Source organism: Elgaria multicarinata, chromosome 1 (genome assembly GCF_023053635.1).
Source record: "Elgaria multicarinata webbii isolate HBS135686 ecotype San Diego chromosome 1, rElgMul1.1.pri, whole genome shotgun sequence".
NCBI lineage: Eukaryota > Metazoa > Chordata > Lepidosauria > Squamata > Anguidae > Elgaria > Elgaria multicarinata.
In genome coordinates, this window is record NC_086171.1 from 99,399,258 (window position 1) to 99,419,748 (window position 20,491).

Here is a 20,491-nt window from a genome sequence, read left to right on the forward strand (position 1 = left end):
ACGCCTGGGAGAAGAAAAAAGTCTTGACCTGGCACCGAAAGGATAACAATGTTGGTGCCAGGCGAACCTCGTTGGGGAGATCATTCCATAATTGAGGGGCCACCACTGAAAAGGCCCTCTACCTTGTTGCCATCCTCTGAGCTTCCCAGAGGAGGACCTTAGATGTTGAGTACAGTATACAGGTAGGTTCATGAATGTAAGCCTATGCGGCAGGGTCTTGCTATTTACTGTTTTACTCTGTACAGCACCATGTACATTGATGGTGCTATATAAATAAATAATAATAATAATAATGTCAGGAGAGGCGTTCCGTCAGTTATTGTGGTCCCAAGCCGTGTAAGGCTTTATAGGTTAAAACCAGCACCCTGAATTGGGCTCGGAAACGTATAGACAGCCAATGCAAGTGGGCCAGAGTCGAACCTTCTGGTTATAAGCTCAAACCTTCTGGTTCCACTTATCAATCTGGCTGCTGCATTTGCACGAGATACAGCTTCCGAACTGTCTTCAAAGGCAGCCCCACGTAGAGCGCATTGCAGTAAACTAATTTGGAGGTTACCAGAGCATAGACAACTGAGGCTAGGTTATCCCTGTCCAGATAGGGGCATAGCTGGGCCACCAACCAAAGCTGGTAGAAGGCACTCCATGCCACTGAGGCCACCTGAGCCTCAAGGGACAGAGATGGTTCTAAGAGAATCCCCAAGCTATGAACCTGCTCCTTCAAGGGGAGTGCAACCCCATCCGGAACCAGTTGAATACCCCCCATCCGGTCAGAAGACCCACCCACCAGCAGCATCTCAGTCTTGTCTGGATTGAGTTTCAGTTTATTAGCCCTCATCCAGTCCATTGTCGCAGCCAGGCACTGGTTCAGCACATCCACAGCCTCACCTGTTGAAGATGAAAAGGAGAAATAGAGCTGTCTGTCATCAGCATACTGATGACAATGCACTCCAAATGACTGCACCCAACGGTTTCATGTAAATGTTAATTAGTATGGGGGACAACACTGGCCCCTGCGGAGCCCCATGATGGAGAATCCACGGAGCCAAGCAATGTCTCCCAAGTACCACCTTCTGGAGCCAACAAGCCACATAGGAGCGGAACTACTGCAATGCAGTACCTCCCACTCCTAACTCAGCCAGTCGCTCCAATACCATGGTCGATGGTATTGAAAGCCACTGAGAGACCAAGGAGAATCAACAGAGTCACACCCCCTCTGTCTTTCTCCCGACATAGGTCATCTTACAGGGCAACCAAGGCTGTTTCCGTGACAAAAGCAGGCCTGAAACCCAACTGAAATGGATCTAGATAATCAGTCTCATCCAAGAGTGTCTGGAGCTGGCCCACAACCACCCGCTCAAGGACCTTGCATGGGAATGGAACATTTGCCACCGACCTGTAGTTATTAAGATTTTCTGGGTCCAGGGAAGCTTTCTTGAGGCGTGGTCTCTCTACCGCCTCTTTCAGACAGCCTGGGACCACTCCCTCTCGCAGAGAGGCATTAAGCACTTCCCTGGCCCAGCTGGCTGTTCCATCCCTGCTAGCTTTAATTCGCCAAGAGGGGAAAGGGCCCAATACAGAGGCGCTGCACGAACCTGTCCAAGCACCTTGTCAACGTCCTCATGCTGTACCAACTGAAATTCATCCAAGAAAACTGGACAAGGCTATGCTCTGGATACCTCACTAGATTCACCCGCTAGAACATTAAGCTAGACCTAAGGTTTATCCCACCAGGATCATCCCGGGGTCATCCCTCAATGTACTTACGATTTTTATCCACAGGTTGGGTTTTGTAAGGGAGGTTTGAATGCCTGAGTGCTGACCGGATAGTGGCAGGGGAGTGTGTTAAGTAAGGGGCATGATATGAGAGAGAGAGTGATGATTCTGTGAAGTGTAGAGGTGGGGTAGAGAGAAGTGGATGATTATATGAGGGGATGATTTTAGAAGACTAAAGATAGTTTATATAGACAGTAGTATTATATAGTGGAACCTTGTAAAAAAGAACTGGCAGAAATCAATATGCTTAGAACCTTGTAACCATACACATTTTAACTGAGGAAACCAATAAGCTTGTTCACGCACTTTCTGATGAGAATAAATTTTAAATAATTTAAACAACTGGTGTGGTCTGTGGAGGAGTGACTAGGAGGGAAACTGGGGGATAGGTTGCTAGGCTGTGGAGCTGTGGAGTCTAAAGAATAAAGGCGAGAAAGGAGCAGCAGCAGGCCAAAACCCTCACATACATCATTAGCACAGGGGTGTGTGTGAAGTGGTCCTGGGTGCTAATGGTGTGGATAGTCCTGCCAGGTAGCTTGTGGGCGTCACAGGTGAAGCCAAGACATCACAGGTGAAGGCAGGACATCACACTAATCAATTAGGAATTGCCACAGCACTCTCCCTCCCTGTTCTGTTCTCCTCTGATCAGTGTTTGGGGGATGGAATGCCAATTTGTTCTTGGCTTGTCTATCAGAGAGAGAGAGAGAGAGAGAGAGAGAGAGATTTCTTATCTTTGCACACACAGTGCAAAGTGAGATTAGGGGTGTTTGTTTGCAAAGTGAGATTTAGAGAAGGCGTGTGAGAGAGAAACAGAGTTCTAGTAGATATTATCTACGAGATCTTCTGTTGAATTGCTTGCAAAGCAAGATGACTATTTCTTTGCAGAGGGACCTGTTTTGCTTCATTTGTTTCATCTGCTCCACCCCCAGCGAGTGTGCGTGCATCCAAAAATTTTCAGAAATCATTTTGAAAAGACTTTTCTTTGATATGTTCCTTCAAGTATTCATTTAAGTCTATTCAAGGCAGAGGGGTGTGTGTGTGTGTGTGTCCTTTAACTTAAAAATCAGGGGAAAAGAAGCCGTTTCAATTGAAATCGTTTTGGAAATATTGCTGCCTGTTTTGTTCAAGCTTTTTCAGCCAATGTTATTTATTTCTCCTTAATGGTTTGTTGTGCTGTAGCTCTCCTTCATCTAAGTTGAGCCTTCCAAGCAGCACTTGGCTTCAAAGTTCCAATTTTCTTCTTGTATTTGTACGTCTGTGTATTTTAGGGTTGTGCCATACATACAAGCAGTTACACAATTAATAAAGCACACTTTGATAACATTCCATCATGAGGCATGAAACACTGCTGCTGCTGGTTCTGGTCATGGGGGGAGAGGGAGTGCAGCAGGGCTGGTTGGTTGCGTGTTTCTGCTCAGACTCATAAGTCAGCCACAGTAGTGAAAGTGCTGCTGGATTTGCTTCTACACCTGAGTCAGGCAGGCTCTTTATTATTTCAGTTGAACTATTGTTGCAATTGGCTGGCTGGACTTCCAGTGCAGGGGGGGCTCCTCCTCCAAGCTGCGTAGCATTTGAGTTTGGACTTTAACATTTTCCTATAAATCATTGCATGTAGGGATCTGCTCCAAACTTGGCATGCCTAAGGCGCTCTTTAAAAGCTGTCAGGGTGCCAATTTTCATGTGTGTATCTTTAAAACTGAGGGAGATGTAAGCATTTCTGTTAATTCCCATTGACGTGAATGTACCAGTTACCCGGAAACAGAACGGTTCTTTGATGGTTAATTCAATGAGGTGGAGAGAGGGACCCATTCCTGAAATTGAGGTGTAAAAATACCTCTACGGAGCTCTGGCTCAAATTTTGAGGCGGAGAAGACACACTTTGCACACGTCTAGTAAGTAACATGCTTTGATATGCTGATGTACTACTAGAACAGATCAATGAAGTGAGTAACATTTACGGACTGAAAATGAGTATCAGAACCACTGCCTATTATCTTTGTGAAATCATGGAAGATGGGTGAAGTGCCAGATGACTGGAGGAGGGTTAATGTTGTCCCTATCTTCAAAAAGGGCAAAAAGGAGGAACCTGGGAACTACAGACCAGTTAGCCTGACATCAATCCCTGGGAAATTTTTGGAGCAGTTTATAAAGAAGTCAATCTGTAAGCACCTTGAAAACAATGCCATGGTTATAGAATTATAGAATAGTAGAGTTGGAAGGAGCCTATAAGGCCAACGAGTCCAACTCCCTGCTCAATGCAGGAATCCACCTTAAAGCATACTTGACAGGTGGTTGTCCAGCTGCCTCTTGAATGCCTCTAGTATGGGAGAGTGCACAACCTCCCTAGGTAAGTGGTTCCATTGTCGTACTGCGCTAACAGTCAGGAAGTTTTTCCTGATGTCCAGCCGGAATCTGGCTTCCTGTAACTTGAGCCCATTAGTCTGTGTCCTGCACTCTGGGATGATCGAGAAGAGATCCTGGCCCTCCTCTTTGTGACAACCTTTCAAGTATTTGAAGAGTTCTATCATATCTCCCCTCAGTCTTCTCTTCTCCAGGCTAAACATACCCAGTTCTTTCAGTCTCTCTTCATAGGGCTTTGTTTCCAGACCACTGATCATCCTTGCTGCTCTCCTCTGAACACGCTCCAGCATGGATTTATCAACAACAAAGCCAGCATGGATTTGTCAAGAACAAATCCTGCCAGGTTAATTTGATCTCATTCGTTGATCGGGTAACCTCCATTGTGGACTGTGGGAATGCTGTGGACATAATATATCTCGACTTCAGCAAAGTATTTGACACAGTACCTCATGACATTCTGATTAGCAAACTAGCTAAACGTGGGCTAGATGGAACAACTATTTGGTAGATTACCAGTTGGCTACAGAATTGGACAAAGACTGCTTATCAGTGGTACCTTCTCAAACTGGGGGGAGTTAATGAGTGGGGTACCGCAGGGCTCAGGGCTCTACAACATTTTAATTAATGACTTGGATGAGGAGATGCAGGGAACGCTTATCAAATTTGCAGAAAACACTAAATTGGGTGGGATAGCTAATACCCTGGAAGACAGAAGCAAACTTCAAAGTGATCTTGATAGGCTGGAGCGCTGGTCTGAAAACAACAGAATGAAATCTAAGAGATAAATGCCAAGTTCTACACCTAGGAAAAAGAAACTACGTAAATGCACAGTTACAAGCTCAACAACTGTCATTTACTTAGCTCGGTCATACTACAAGCGAGAAGGATCTTGGAATTGTTGTAGATCACAAGCTGAATATGAGCCAAGGAGTGTGATGTGGCTGCAAAAAAAGCAAATGCTACTGTTGCAAAAATAGCTCGTTCCCTGGTGTACCAAGTCCAATACAGCACACAAGGAGGAGAGGAGATGAAGTACGGGTCAAACAATGCCTTCTCAGTGGCTGCTCCAGTGGTCTGGAACTCTCTTCCCCGGGAAGCTAGGCTGGCTCCCTCCTTGATGGGCTTTCGGAAGCAGGTTAAAACTTTTTTGTTGCAACAGGACTTTGGAGAATAATCTGGCCTTCCATCTACGTTAATGTCTTATAATTTTTTTGTGTATTTTAAACGTTTATGGTTTTGTTTCCCTCCCCCCCATGAATGTTTTAAACTTTGTAAGGCCGCCTTGAGGCCCAGCATTGGGCAAAAGGCAGGATACTACTACTACTACTACTAATAATAATAGGTTTTATACACTATTTCTAGCTGAAAAAGGGAATACATGGCATTTTCATTTGGCAAGCATCAACACAAAGAGATAGGTACTCACTGTTCCTTAAGAGAACATTAACTTGATTTTTGGTTATCTAGGAATGCTCCGGCCCAGATATTCCGACTTTGCAACTTTCCCTTAGCAACTACCGCAGTAACTCTGCCTCAGAGAGGGCACCTTTCCAACACTACTTTGGGCTGCATTTTGCTCTATGGGTGGGTGGTTCCGTTTGGACAGCTGAACAAGCAGCGGCAGCTGTTATTTGCGGCTGTTCCCTCCGCTCACTGGGTCACTTATCCCTGGGATGCCTCGCCAGTCACCCAGAGGGAGCGGGCGAGCCTCTGCTAGCACACCTGTGCGCGCGCGTGCCTATACCTAGGCAAGCCAGCAAACGGACGGACGTCGTGCGGCTACGCACAGCTGCCTCTACTTAAAGATCGCCTTTCTCGGCTGCGCGCTTTTCCTTGGCGACCCAACGGCCAGCGAGAAGGAAGACGCGAAGGCTGCCGAGGGCAGGTCACCGCCCAAACCCAGCAGGGCCCGCCCTGAGGAGGCTGGTCGCCGCCGCCTGGGCCTACTGGCTAAAACCCGGTGACTTTCCGTTACCATGGTTACAGATCGGGCCTGGCAAGCCGCGCGAGGCCTCAGCGGAGCCCCGGGTTTTCCCAAGCGTGGGGGCGGGATCGAGAGACGTGGCAGCGGAAGCAGGAGCCGAGCCAGCCGGGAGCGGCGGCGGCGGCGGCGGCGGCGAGGAAGCGCCATGGCAGGGGGCTGGGCCGGGTTCTCCGAGCAGGAGCTCCGGCGACTCCAGGGGCAGCGCAAAGGTAACTCCAGCCGCGGAAGTGAGGAGTAGTAGTTGCAGCGAGAAGCCGGGTTGGGGGTGTTGCTACGTGCGTGGACCGACGTTGTTTCCAGGCTCCCAGTAGAGCCGTGGTGGAACTGTGGCGGATGGCCGGGGCTCCTCCTTTTTGCCCTAGCTGCTTAGAGTCCAGTCCTCTTCGAGAATGGGAGCAAGTTCCGTTAAGCTCAGTGGGGTTTACTTCTGAGTAGACATTGATCGATAACTGGCAAATAGAGGGAGAAAACGTGGAGGCAGTGACAGACTTTGTATTTCTGGGCGCAAAGATTACTGCAGATGCTGACTGCAGCCAGGAAATCAGAAGACGTTTACTTCTTGGGAGGAGAGCAATGACAAATCTCGATAAAATAGTTAAGAGCAGAGACACCACACTGACAACAAAGGTCCGCATAGTTAAAGCAATGGTACTCCCCTAGTAACCTACGGCTGCGAGAACTGGACCAGAAGGAAAGCTGAGCAAAGGAAGATAGATGCTTTTGAACTGTGGTGTTGGAGGAAAATTCAGAGAGCGCCTTGGACCGCAAGAAGATCAAACCAGTCCATACTCCAGGAAATAAAGCCAGACTGCTCACCGGAGGGAATGGTATTAAAGGCAAAACTGAAGTACTTTGGCCACATAATGAGAAGACAGGATACCCTGGAGAAGAGGCTGATGCTAGGGAAAGTGCAAGGCAAAAGGAAGAGGGGCCGACCAAGGGCAAGAGGGATATTCTGGAGGTGACGGACTTGACCTTGGGGGAGCTAGGGGTGGCAACGGCCGACAGAAAGCTCTGGTGTGGGCTGGTCCATGAAGTCGCGAAGAATCGGAAGCGACTGAACGAATAGACAACAACAGACATGTATTGGATCGGGCTGCTGTGTTAGGAAAGATGGTTATAGAGGGCCTCTGACTGTCCCCACCTGTGGTAGGGAAAGAAATGTTACTTTTACACCCCTTGAACTGGCCGAAGAAAGGGATCTTGTGAAGTAAAGGTTTGTCTCCCTCTCCTCTCGTTTATTTTGTTTTGAAGTGGGAAAGTATTTCTAAACCTCCAGAAAGCAATGCAAAATCCCAAAGCCTACTGTCAGGCAAGACCAATTATCATGTCACAAAATAGTGAGGGCCTTACAGTGAAAAAATATTCAAAGTCTTCTCCACCTTACAGTAAAAAGAAGCCTCAACTTCCTGTACAAAATCCTCCGAATTCTTGGGGGCGGGGTGGGGGAAGGCAGGTTTGGAAGAGTGTGGCTGAATTCCTTAGCAGTTTCTTATTCCAGGTGGGGGGGAATCACTCATACCCAACCTAGTTTAAAAGTCTGTGGGATATCACCTAACCTGTTCTCTTCTACACCTCCCCCTGAAAAAGACCCTTTCCCACTCCACCTGCTAGCAGAAGCAATCCTCAATTTTCCTAGACAAACTGAGGGGAAAGAACCATCTCACCCATACTTGTTGCTATAAATGCTGGTGCTACTATAGGAGAAGAAAAGAAAATACCAGTCCTTTCTTCATCCATCCAAAATACTCTCCCATTCATGCTCTTGCTTGAGACTCCCAGGAAACTGCAACCATAATGCCTTGCTGAAAACATGGTATCAAAATCGGTGCTGTACTGTGCAAGCTTGAATTTTGTTATATTTCTGTGTGAGCATGCAAAACATCTCCTACTTGCATGGAGATGCCTGGCTTCTCATGAATATATGATGATTCTCCCATATCTGTCCATGTTGGGAATTGGCACAATAAAAAGGTAAATCCGGCATGTATCTTCTTGTGCTGTAGCTGTTAAGTACAACAGGGATTGTGCAGGAGAATTTGCTACTAGGGTGTGCCCCTTGTTCTTACCCTTTTGCATATCTGCATTGAATTGTTAATATCTGGTGGAAATAGAATATCTGGCAGTGCTATGCCATTCTACAATCATTAAGTATTTGTGTTTTCTAATCAGTTTTTATGGGGGTGGAGCTCAGGACCTATAGTCACATATACTTTTCTTGTATACATTGGTGTGTCCAAGCATTTGGAGCAAGTAACTGGTACAGATGTAAAAGCCTAATTTTTTTGCTTATTTGTGCTATTTAGATCCATTAGAATCTCCTCTTGAACAGCAGCGTCGGATTCAGAAGCCTTCTATAAACAAAAGCCGCCAACATTTGCAGCATAAAAAGCCTATTCAGCAGATATGTGAAAAAATGGAACTGCCTGTTAGAGCAGCCTTGTCATCCCTGGAGCAGCGTCTTTCTGTGCCTAAACCAAAGTGCTCCTCACCACAGGCATCTCTATCACCATCCCAATGTCTGTCAACAGGAGAGCAACAGAATTCCAGAAATCAACAGGTTGAACCTGAAGAATCTTGTAATGGCGATCCCTCAGCAGAACCAAGTCATAAATGGATGAAAAAGAAAATGGAATTGTTAGTAAGTCTGTAATGAAAGCTGCAATTAATCATACCTAATCAGTTAAATGCAGCTTTGTATAGCAAACTGGAAGACATGTGCTAAGTTTTCAATGGTTTTTAGAGTAATAAATAACTTCCTCTGTTCTTTTCACATTTTGCTGTATTTTTACGTGATCAATTCTCCAGCCTTGTGGACATGTGCATCATTTTGGAGGCCTTTGCTTGTGTGCAGGCAAAATGACTGGCTCTGCATCCTTAATTACAGTGAGAGTTTCAGCTGTAAGATCTCTGCACATGTTTAATACTATAGTATAAAATGGTTTTCTAACTCCTGACCTTAGGGAACAATTTCCACATTAGCTTATTTGCCATTGAACCCCAGTGCATTGCAAAAAATGTTGGAGGTTGCACACTCAATTCATGCTAGGCACTAGTCAGACTTTTTAGGTTTCGCTGTTGCCCCACGTGAAGTTAAATTGAGTGCTTGTCCAAAATTCTGCTGTAGTTGTGCATTGCAAGGGAAGATTGGCAGTAGTCAGTCAACCTGTCTTGTCTGCCACCTTTTCATTGAAGAACTCTTATTCGTGTAAAAAGTAGGGGTGTGCACTCTGCCCCAGAATTATCTGGTATCCGCGAACATCTATGGAGCATTCCAAACCCATAGAATAATATCAGAGCAGAGACATGCCAAATCAGAGCTTCTAAAGTCTCAGAAATTATCCTGCTGTTTGTATGTCTAAATTGAATATCTCCATATTCAGAAGATGCTGAGTGGGGTGAGGGGTAGCTTTGATATTGACTTCTGTGGCTAACCAATTAGTTGCTTTCAATTCCTTATTTCAAGCGTAGGCAACTTCTGGGACTTTGGGAGCTTCATCCCCCCCACCCCTGGAACCCTGTGGAGGGGGGCGTATTGCTCCCCGTCACCTGAATCCCAGTGATCCTGCTGGGAAACAAGGCAGACAGTACATGTGTCTTCTTTCTCAGCAGAATAGGACTCCTTTTGGGAGCCCCATTCTGCAGAGAGACAAAGGACATGAGGGGAGCCATCTCCACCTGCTGTGCTCTGCAGAGGCAGCGATTCTGCTGGGGAACAGGGTGCAGACAGAGGGCATACATGCCCTGTTCCTTGGCAGCCTCTCAAACAGCTTTTTGCCGGGATTTCCAGGGCAGTGGCAACAGTGGCAGTAGGGACCATGTGGAGCCCATGTTAGGCCACATGAGGCTTACGGGCTACTAGATTTGATGGGGCTTCCTGCCCTTAGGTTCTTGTCATATCTGTAAAATATTTTGCTTACAGCTTACATTTCTCCTATTTAATATCCGCAAATTAGGATGCTAAGCAACTCTTGAATACTTTTTTGGGATTCTAGTTTTTTTATTTTTTGTTTTTGTTTTTAAGGATTATTCTGGAATATAATGGGTGTGAAACTAAATGCCCAGGTATATGTCAGAGGCCTGTTTGCAAAACCAGACCTGGCATCAGAGCAATTAGCTTCTGCTATTCAAGTGTTCCTGAAGAATTACAAGATGCATTACTAAGTCAGTTATGTATATTTAGACTAAAAATTGTTCTACAAGTTGTAGAATGTTTTCTATCTAAACACGCGTAGGATTGCACCATCAATTGTTCTGAAGGCTAATTTTGGAGATAAGGGAAGAGAAAGATAATTTGTTGTTAATTTAGTGCTTTGTCAATGTTCAGGCAGGAGAAGTCCCGGTGGGAGATCCTGCAACAGGAGCAGAAGCTTATGGAAGAAAAGAACAAACGCAAGAAAGCCCTCCTGGCTAAAGCAATTGCTGAAAGGTGTGGAAATTCTTACGTAATATTTCCTGATCTAAGTTGATAAATTTTAGCAAACCCTCATTTTCTCAGCACTACTATGCAGCCCTTTCCTAGGTGAATATAAAGATGGAATTCCATTAGTTACACTTTGTAAAATGCAAATTTGATTTAAAAACTGCTTGCTACTCCTTTTCTCCTTGTCGCTAACACTATAATCCTAAATATGTTCCCTTGAGTTCTACTGAAAACAATAGGATGTTCTTTCATGAGAAAGTTTAGAACTGTACTATAGTAAGGAACTGTAAGATGCTGTTATTTCAGAGAAAAGAGAGGGAACAGTGCACTTTAATGAGGTCTGGGATCATAGAATCATAGAATAGCAGAGTTGGAAGGGGCCTACAAGGCCATCGAGTCCAACCCCCTGCTCAATGCAGGAATCCACCCTAAAGCATCCCTGACAGATGGTTGTCCAGCTGCCTCTTGAATGCCTCTAGTGTGGGAGAGCCCACAACCTCCCTAGGTAGCTGATTCCACTGTCGCACTGCTCTAACAGTCAGGAAGTTTTTCCTGATGTCCAGCCGGAATCTGGCTTCCTTTAACTTGAGCCCGTTATTCCGTGTCCTGCACTCTGGGAGAATTGAGAAGAGATCCTGGCCCTCCTCTGTGTGACAACCTTTTAAGTATTTGAAGAGTGCTATCATGTCTCCCCTCAATCTTCTCTTCTCCAGGCTAAACATGCCCAGTTCTTTCAGTCTCTCTTCATAGGGCTTTGTTTCTAGACCTCTGATCATCCTCGTTGCCCTCTTCTGAACACGCTCCAGCTTGTCTGCGTCCTTCTTGAATTGTGGAGCCCAGAACTGGACGCAATACTCTAGATGAGGCCTAACCAGGGCCGAATAGAGAGGAACCAGTACCTCCCGTGATTTGGAAGCTATACTTCTATTAATGCAGCCCAAAATAGCATTTGCCTTTCTTGCAGCCATATCGCACTGTTGGCTCATATTCAGCTTGTGATCTACAACAATTCCAAGATCTTTCTCATTTGTAGTATTGCTGAGCCAAGTGTCCCCCATCTTGTAACTGTGCATTTGGTTTCTATTCCCTAAATGTAGAACTTGGCATTTATCCCTATTAAATTTCATTCTGTTGTTTTCAGCCCAGCACTCCAGCCTATCAAGATCACTTTGAAGTTTGTTTCTGTCTTCCAGGGTATTAGCTATCCCACCCAATTTGGTGTCATCTGCAAATTTGATCAGCGTTCCCTGCACCTCCTCGTCCAAATCATTAATAAAAATGTTGAAGAGCACTGGGCCCAGGACTGAGCCCTGCGGCACCCCACTCGTTGCCTCTCCCCAGTTTGAGAAGGTTCCATTGATAAGTACTCTTTGAGTCCGATTCTGTAGCCAACTGTGGATCCACCTAATAGTTGTTCCATCTAGCCCACTTTTAGCTAGTTTGTTAATCAGAATGTCATGTGGTACTTTGTCAAAAGCTTTGCTGAAGTCAAGATATATGACATCCACAGCATTCCCACAGTCCACAAGGGAGGTTATCCTATCAAAAAATGAGATCAAATTAGTCTGACAGGATTTGTTCCTGACAAATCCATGTTGGCTTCTAGTAATCACTGCATTGATTTCAAGGTGTTTACAGATTGACTTCTTTATAATCTGCTCCAGAATTTTCCCAGGGATGGATGTCAGGCTGACTGGTCTGTAGTTCCCAGGTTCCTCCTTTTTGCCCTTTTTGAAGATAGGGACAACGTTAGCCCTCCTCCAGTCGTCCGGCACCTCACCCGTCTTCCATGATTTTGCAAAGATAATAGACAAAGGTTCTGAGAGTTCTTCCGCTAGCTCCTTCATTACTCTTGGATGCAGTTCATCGGGCCCTGGAGATTTGAACTCATTCAAGGAAATTAGGTGTTCTTTGACCATTTGTTTTTCAATCTCAAACTGCAATCCTGCCCCCTCAACTTCTGCTTCACTTTTTCCAGGGGGGTCATAGATCTGCTTTTGGGAGAAGACCGAGGCAAAGTAGGAATTGAGCACTTCAGCCTTTTGTTTGTCGTCTGTTATCAATTTGCCATCCTCATTAAGCAGTTGAACCACCATTTCTTTCCTCTGTCTTTTACTACTCACGTATCTGAAGAAAGCCTTTTTATTGCTTTTAGCATCCCTCGCTAATCTCAGCTCATTCACAGCTTTAGCCTTCCTGACGCCATTTCGGCACTTCTGCGCCACTTGTCTGTACTCTTCTTTTGTAGCCTGGCCTTCCTTCCACTTCCTATATGTATCCCTTTTTGTTTTCAGTTCATCAATAAGCTTTTTGTGGAGCCACATTGGTTTCCTCTGTTGTCTTCTATCTTTTCTCCTTGTTGGAATTGTTTGTAACTGTGCCTTTAAAATTTCATTTTTTAGATACTCCCACCCATCCTGCACTCCTTTTCTTTTTAGGCTCCCTTGCCACGGGACCTTACTTATTATAGTTCTGAGTTTATTAAAATCAGCTTTCCTAAAATCCAGAGTACGTGTATGGCTACGCTCGACTTTTGTCTCCTTCATAATCAAGAATTCAAGTATGACGTGGTCACTTTCCCCCAGAGTTCCTGTAACTGCCACTTTATCCACTAAGTCATCCCTATTGGTCAATAACAAGTCAAGGATTGCTGACCCTCTAGTTCCTTCCACCACTTTCTGTAGGAGAAAGTTATCACCCATACATGTCAGGAATTTCTTGGAAGGGCCGCTTTTGGCAGTAATGGTCTCCCAACAGATATCAGGGTAATTGAAGTCCCCCATCACTACTACATCACACTTCCTTGAAACACTGGCAATTTGTTTCTCAAAAGTTTCGTCCTCGTCTTCTCCTTGATTGGGTGGTCGGTAGTAGACTCCGATTATCATATTCTTTTTATTCCTAGCCCCATTTATTTTAATCCAGACGCTCTCGACGGGGCTCCCAATCTCATCCGCCTGTATTTCTGTGCAGGGATAGGTATTTTTAACATATAGTGCAACTCCACCTCCCTTTCTATTTCTTCTGTTCTTTTTGAACAAGTTATATCCTTCAATTGCTATATTCCAGTCATGGGAGTCATCCCACCAAGTTTCAGTTATACCTATCAAGTCGTATTTGCCTTCATGTAATAAGAGTTCAAGTTCATTCTGTTTGTTTCCCATGCTCTGGGCATTAGTATATAGACATCGAAGACCATGTGTTTTATAGTCTGGCTTTGTTCCTACCTTGTTGCAGACACTATTTTGGGACTCTGTTGGAGCTGTTCTCTGTACTGTGGTGCATTGGCCTTCATCCATTGTTGCCTCAAAATTTACGTCTCCCACCCCCGCAAGATTCAGTTTAAAGCCCTCCTGATGAAGTTCTTCATGCTGTGGCCGAACTCATTCTTTCCAGCCCTTGTGAGGTGCAACCCATCCCTTGCCAGCAGTCCATGTTCCAAGTAGCGTAGCCCGTGGTCCCAGAATCCAAAACTCTCACGACGGCACCACTTTCGAAGCCAGTCGTTCATCCGGAGTATTTTTCTTTCCCTTTCTAATCCTCTTCCAAGAACCGGGAGGATGGATGAGAAAACTACCTGGGCCCCAAAGTTCTTCAGTTTCCTTCCCAGAACTTCAAAGTCTGAAATGATTTCTTTGTAGCTCTGCTTGGCGACATCATTTGTTCCCACATGGATGAGAAGAAAGGGGTATGTGTCCGTGGGCTTTATGAGCTTCGGTAACCCTTCAGTCACATCTCTAATCTGTGCTCCAGGGAGACAGCACACCTGGCGAGTCCATGGGTCTTCACGACATACTTGGGTTTCAATCCCACGCAGCAGGGAGTCTCCCACAACGACTACTCTTCGCTTCTTCTTGGTTGACCTACCTTCTGTCTCTTGGTCACTGTTGCATGGTGCCTCCTGTACTTCTTCCTCTGCAAACTGTCCTTCAGTCTCATTCTCCAGAAGCTGAAAGCGGTTGCTTAACTGCAATGGCTCCACCGGTGCAGAACGCCCTCTAATTCCTCTTCTAACTGTCACTCTTTTCCAGGGAGTTTCCTCTTCATTGGCTTTCCTCCCCTCAGCATACTCCACTTCTGCTTCAGCTGGCTGTTGTTCTTCAATCTCATGTGCTTCTTGTTGCTGTTGCAGTTCCACCGTTCGGTCTAAGAACTCCTCGACTTCTCTTATTCCTTGGAGGGTGGACACTCGCTGCTCAAGTCCTCTCACTTTTTCTTCCAAAAGTGCCACCAGCTTGCACTTGTTGCAGGTGTACGCCATGTTGAGCTCAGGCAGAAACACGAACATTGCACACCCTTTGCAGGTCACTACCTCTAGGGACTCCTTTCCATCCATAATGTCGATTTCTGCTTTTGTTTTTTTCCTTTTTGATTATAGTAGAATTGCCTTTGCTTTGTTGTGTCCTCTCTGAAGGTACACAACTATATGAGGATGTCTTAAGGGAAAGTAAGATCTTTTGGGGTTTTTTTTGCTTTTGTTTGGTGGTGGTTTTGTGGGTTTTTTTTCTCTTTATGCTTTTCTTTTTCCCCCCACCTCTTTTTTATTTTTATTTTATTTATTTATTTTTATTATTATTATTATTATTATTATTATTATTATTATTATTATTATTTTTAGAGGCCTCCCCCTTGGCCTCCCCTGCCAAACTCCTGTTTGCTCTTCCTGTTCGCTCGCTCCCTGGGAATCTGGTTTACTTTTCTAGCTCCTCCTTGAGCTGGGCCAGCTGCTTTTCCCTGCTTCTGCTCAGCTCCAAGTCAGCAACCAGAATGAGGTCACTGAAAGGCCAACAACAATCAACAGCAATTAGGCACTGATTGCTGAGACCAACTGACAATCAGGCCACTCCCCCTTCAGCTCCTGCAGCAATTATAAACACCAACCTCTCACTCAGCACTCAGGAGCACATGGCAAGCACACGGCCTCTTTGAATTGGCAGCCTCCTGGGTTTCCTTGAGGCTTCTCTTGTTCCCCTTTCCTTGGTCTCCTCTTCCCCTACACTCCCCCTGCCAAACTCCTGTTTGCTCTTCCTGTTCGCTCGCTCCCTGGGAATCTGGCTTACTTTTCTAGCTCCTTGAGCTGGGCCAGCTGCTTTTCCCTGCTTCTGCTCAGCTCCAAGTCAGCAACCAGAATGGATCTTGGTCTTCAGCATGACAGATTCAGATTGTGCTTATTACTTTCATTAGTTTCAGCTTTCTAAAGCAGCTCTTTAACATGCTTGTGAAATTCACTGTAGTTGAATGAAGAAGTGATAGACTATTTGTTTCCATATTTTAAGTTGGCTGTGCTAGGTGCCAAAGAAAGTTCCTAGAGGGATAAGAGCTTATACAGGTTGTGCGTCTGTTTTAAACACAACCTGTATGTTTTGAAACATTTCTCCATAACTGAGGGCTAAACTCATGCTTTTATTTTAAAAAGAAATATGAAAATGGAGTTTTTCAGGAATTCTGGTTCCTTCTCTGCTTGGAAAGCACGAGCTGCTTGACCGAACTCTGTTTCTGTATTTTACAACTGAAAACAGTTCCAAAATGCCAACACACTTTTGAGGAAGTGTGTAGGCATTTAATAAGCAATCCTATTGCATGTTAAATTGAAAGACATGATTGCTTGTAACAGAAGATCACGCACACACAATCCCTCCCCCATGTTTTTTTCATCCTAGATCTAAAAGAACTCAGGCTGAAACGGTGAAGTTAAACCGGATCCAAAAGCAGCTTCAAGCCCTAGATGACATGGTATCTGCTGATATTGGGATTCTGAGAAACAGGATTGACCAGGCCAGCTTGGATTATTCAAGTGCTCGGTAAGGCATAAGGATAGAAGAATAAGGGACTGCGTGAGGAAAGTTTTTTTTTTTTTTGTGAGCTCCTTCCTTATTGAAGGAATAGTGATACTGGTTACAACTATTTTCTTTTTAAAATGAAAGGCATTGCTTTACATCAACAGTGGCCAACAGGTAGTTGATCTACTGTAGTAGATCATGTGAATTTCTGATACCCAAATGTTTAATAATAGCAACAAAAAATGAACCCACATTCTAAATTATACTGCTGAAATGAAGGAAGTGTGGGGTGACCAAGACTGGAAGGACTGTAAGCTCCATTCAGTTTTTGTATTCATAATAAATCCATGGCCTCAGAATTCTTTAATTCTGAGTGTATGTCTTTTACACCAAGCTCCAGTTGGTGGGTCTCATGGTTCTAGTAAACAGCTAAGTAGATCCAGCAAGCCTGAGATCTGCCTACCTCTGCTTTAGGTTACCAGCTTGAAATGTTTTCTTACAGAAAACCCATCTTGCCAGCAGCTGCTGTATCACACTTGGGTTTATTTTCTGTGCTGTCTATCAGATGTCTAATTTACTTGAATTAGAATTAGGAGATAGGTTTTGTTTTAATGGTTCAGTATTTCTGTGTTATTTCAGTCATTTTGCTGAGAGAACTGTTCTTGTGATTCAAGAGTAATTAATTTTTATGTATCTGTAGAATGTTATTTGATTGATTGATTGATTGATTGGTATTTTTAAAACAAATTCCTAGGGTGGAATGCAAGCATGAATTGTATGAGGTGGGATGCCCAAGAAAACTGTTGCCCCTTGCCAGCCTTTCCTGCCCCACTGTGTGAAGGTGTGTGGAAACCTCCCTTGGAAACCTCCCCCACTGGCCTTTTCTAAGGGGAAGGGGAAATGTGCTGGCTTGGAGCCACTGGTTGAAGGTGCTTTGCACCTTCAGTGAAATGCGTGGGATGGGGTTGTTGCTAGATTGCCTCTACATGGTCAAGGCACTTTGGCCACACAGCTGCCAAATACTCCCAGTTTTCCTCCAAATCCTGGAACTGGTGGGGTGATCCTGTTTACAGAGCACATGAACATTCTCTATGACTAAAAATGGTTAAATGTCTGCTGCTTTTTTCAGGAAACGTTACGATAAGGCAGAAACTGAGTTTGTGGCTGCAAAGCTGGATCTCCAAAGGAAAACTGAAATCAAAGAACAGCTCACAGAGCATTTGTGCACAATCATACAGCAAAATGAGCTCCGCAAGGCCACGAAACTGGAGGAGTTAATGCAGCAGCTGGAAGTGGAGGCAGATGAAGAAAATCTGGAACTCGAGATAGAGGTAGAGCAGATGCTGCAGCAGCAGGAGGCAGAAGCTAGAAGGCAAGGGGCTGAGTCACAGAAGGTTGCTCCTGTTGATGTAGAGGATACAGCCCCACAGACTACTAAAAAAGGCCACGAGAACAAAGGCCACATAGTTTCAGAAACATTAATGGAACAGCCCACAAGTTCTCAGACAATTGGCCAAGGTCAAACAATAAACTCAGAAGAAATAATGGCTCACAATAGTACATGAATGCTGAAACTGACAAACTAGACTTTAGTTGGTACCATTTTCTATTCACTCATATGTTTCAGACGTTTCTGTTCCATTGCTACAAGAGCCCTCTGAAATTTGTTTTGGTGGCATTGCATTTTCCATTCTTTTCTGAATCACCCAATTTTTGTATGAGCTATTTCTCTTCTCTGTGCCTACCTGCCTTCAGTTGTTTTTATTGAGCAAATTACATGCCCATTATGGAAGGGAGAATGCAAAGAAAAGAGCAATGTTGTTTGAAGTCTTTAAAGATTTTAAGTGAGAAGGCACATCTTACACAATGGGTCAAACTGCACAATACATGTTGAAAAGACATTTCTTTCTTGGGGTCCACAGATTTGATTAGTGGACTTGGTATCTGGATAGAAAGGGATGTGCACATCCATGTGCAAATTTAGTCTCAAGTGAAGTGATTGCACTTTATTTTGTAAGTAACTAATTCCTGTGACTAGCGGTGTTTGCAGATGAGGCTTTCATTGTGCAGTTACACTGCATCACATTCATGGAATTCTGTGGGTTCAGGTGTTGTCACCTTCAATTTGTAACCTTCTGCTTTACCACTGCTTCTTCTTTCTCGTTTCTTACCAGAAAAAAAAATCTATTAAGGAGGGAAAGGCAATGCACAATGCCTTTTTATTGTTAGTGCTGGAAGCCTTCCATCTTGAAGGACCTAGGCTTCCTCCAAAGGTCTTCCATGTTAAATCACACTGTTTTTAACTTATTTAACAACTGGGATCTGTTATCAGAGCATTAATATATCTAAGTTGTACTGTATAAAATATATCAGTATTTAATGGGAAGTGCTAGAAGAAAGGAAGATATCCCCCCAGCCATCTGTCCTTACTTCACCAGCTACTATGGAAGCTGATTGGGCTGGCCAAACAAGGACAGAGCACTCTTCATTAGTCATTGTAAAAGGTGTCTTGTCTCAATCATCCACCAGAAAAAAAAATCGGGGGGGCACAGAAGGGGCAACATATATTTCTAGGTGGGCGGCCTGTAGCCCACATGTTGCTAATAGCAAGTCATGATGGAATATAAAAAATGCTATTACCGGTACCTGGAAAGTGTAGGTGATTGTCAGCAGAAATCAACCAGCGTCTGGCTCCCTAATCCTGATTCCTGAGTGAGGGAAAAGGGCTATAAGAGGCTGCAGAGGAGAGGCTGCCAAGGACATTGCTCTAGCCTCGATTCTCAGCTTTGCCTTCGAAAAGGCAGCCGCAAGCCTGGCCCACATGGCTTCTTCCCGCTCCTTCTCTGAAACCGGAGGAGGAGAACGACAACAAAGGCGACAGCACAGGGCTGTCTGTTAATCTTGCTGTGCCTTGCCAAGGCTGTCTTCTCTGGGTGAGCCCTTCTGGTAAAGCTGGCTCTGCCAGCAGCTGGCAAGCTCCTTGGTGTTTTTTTTTGGGGGGGGGCGCTTTCCCCCTCCCACTGATCATCCTAAGATATATTTCCCTAAAGTTTCATGTGTTGTTGAAGGTACCAATCCTTATTTGTTTTTATTTGTATAATCAAAAATGGATGCCAAATTTCGGTATAGTTCTTTCCCTGATATTCCAGCTGCTGCTCTTAACTGTTTGGTTATTCTTGTAGAGTTATATTGTAGGGGTGTGCAAAGTGGCCTTGAAATTCAATCTGGAGCTCTGTAGGGGTGATTCTCTGCCTTTATTTCAGAGCGCGGGCCCCTCTGCCTCGTCAAATTACCCGTCAAAGAACCATTCAGTATTTGGATAACTGGTGTTAACAGAAATGCGAACAGCTCCCTCATTTTTAAAGATAAAAAGATGAAACTTAGCACAGTGGTTGCTCTTAAGGAGGGCTTTAGCCCCACCAAGTTTGAATCTGATCCATTCATGCCTTGATTTTTCAGGTTTTTTTTTAATTCCCCCACTCCAGCCTTCTCCAACCCGGTGCCCTCCAGATCTATTGGACAGAACCTCCCCCACCCCCCCCTGCACACAGCCACTGAAATAAAGAGCCTGTCTGTGCTTGATTCAGGTGTAGAAGCTTTCTCACTCACCATGCCAGACCAGCAGCACTTTTACACTGTGGAAATGTGGGTGATTGCCTTCTATGAGTCCGAGCAGAAACACACTCCCTCTCTTCCTCCCCTCCCCCGCCCTCACAGCCAGAATCAGAAGCCAGTTAGTGTTCCCCACTCTCCCAAACTCTGTGATTGCAGGAGAACATGGTCAGGGACAGCTATTCCTAATTGGTTAGCCACAGAAGTCAATATCAAAGCTATCCCTCACCCCACTCAGCATCTTCCAAATATGGAGATATTCAATTTAGACACACAAACACAGCAGCAGGATAATTCCAGAGAGTTTAGCAGCTTTGATTGGGCACATCTCTGCTCTGATATTATTCAATGGGTTTGGAAGCTGCCAATCTCTGCTCTGGAAGATTGAATGCTCTGTGGATGTTCACAGTTACCAGATAATTCTGGGGCAGTGTACACACACCTACTATATTCTATTGGTCACAGTATGATGGAGTTCAGTTCAAGTCTTTTGCCGCCTTCCATTTTTTTAAAAAATTTTTTTTGGTTATTTTAAATCTTGATCTTCCAGGATTTTAA

At 44.7% G+C, this 20,491-nt stretch overlaps 1 protein-coding gene across 1 annotated transcript; it reads left to right on the top strand.

Annotated features, from left to right (window-relative positions):
- Nucleotides 1–6,243: 6,243 nt before the first annotated feature.
- On the top strand, nucleotides 6,244–18,839 carry GORAB (golgin, RAB6 interacting). Its single transcript, XM_063116910.1, has 5 exons — nucleotides 6,244–6,327; nucleotides 8,425–8,755; nucleotides 10,446–10,547; nucleotides 16,202–16,342; nucleotides 17,451–18,839. Exons 1-5 carry the CDS (start codon nucleotides 6,264–6,266, stop codon nucleotides 17,884–17,886), a joined length of 1,074 nt encoding a protein of 357 aa, XP_062972980.1. The 5' UTR covers nucleotides 6,244–6,263; the 3' UTR covers nucleotides 17,887–18,839.
- Nucleotides 18,840–20,491: the final 1,652 nt, after the last annotated feature.

Bases quoted from the DNA above. Each gene is read 5' to 3' on its own strand.
- GORAB (XM_063116910.1), top strand. From the start codon at position 6,264: ATGGCAGGGGGCTGGGCCGGGTTCTCCGAGCAGGAGCTCCGGCGACTC. The intron at 8,756-10,445 runs GTTAGTAAGTCT...GTCAATGTTCAG, and splicing joins ATGAAAAAGAAAATGGAATT to GCAGGAGAAGTCCCGGTGGG. The intron at 16,343-17,450 runs GTAAGGCATAAG...TGCTTTTTTCAG, and splicing joins TTGGATTATTCAAGTGCTCG to GAAACGTTACGATAAGGCAG.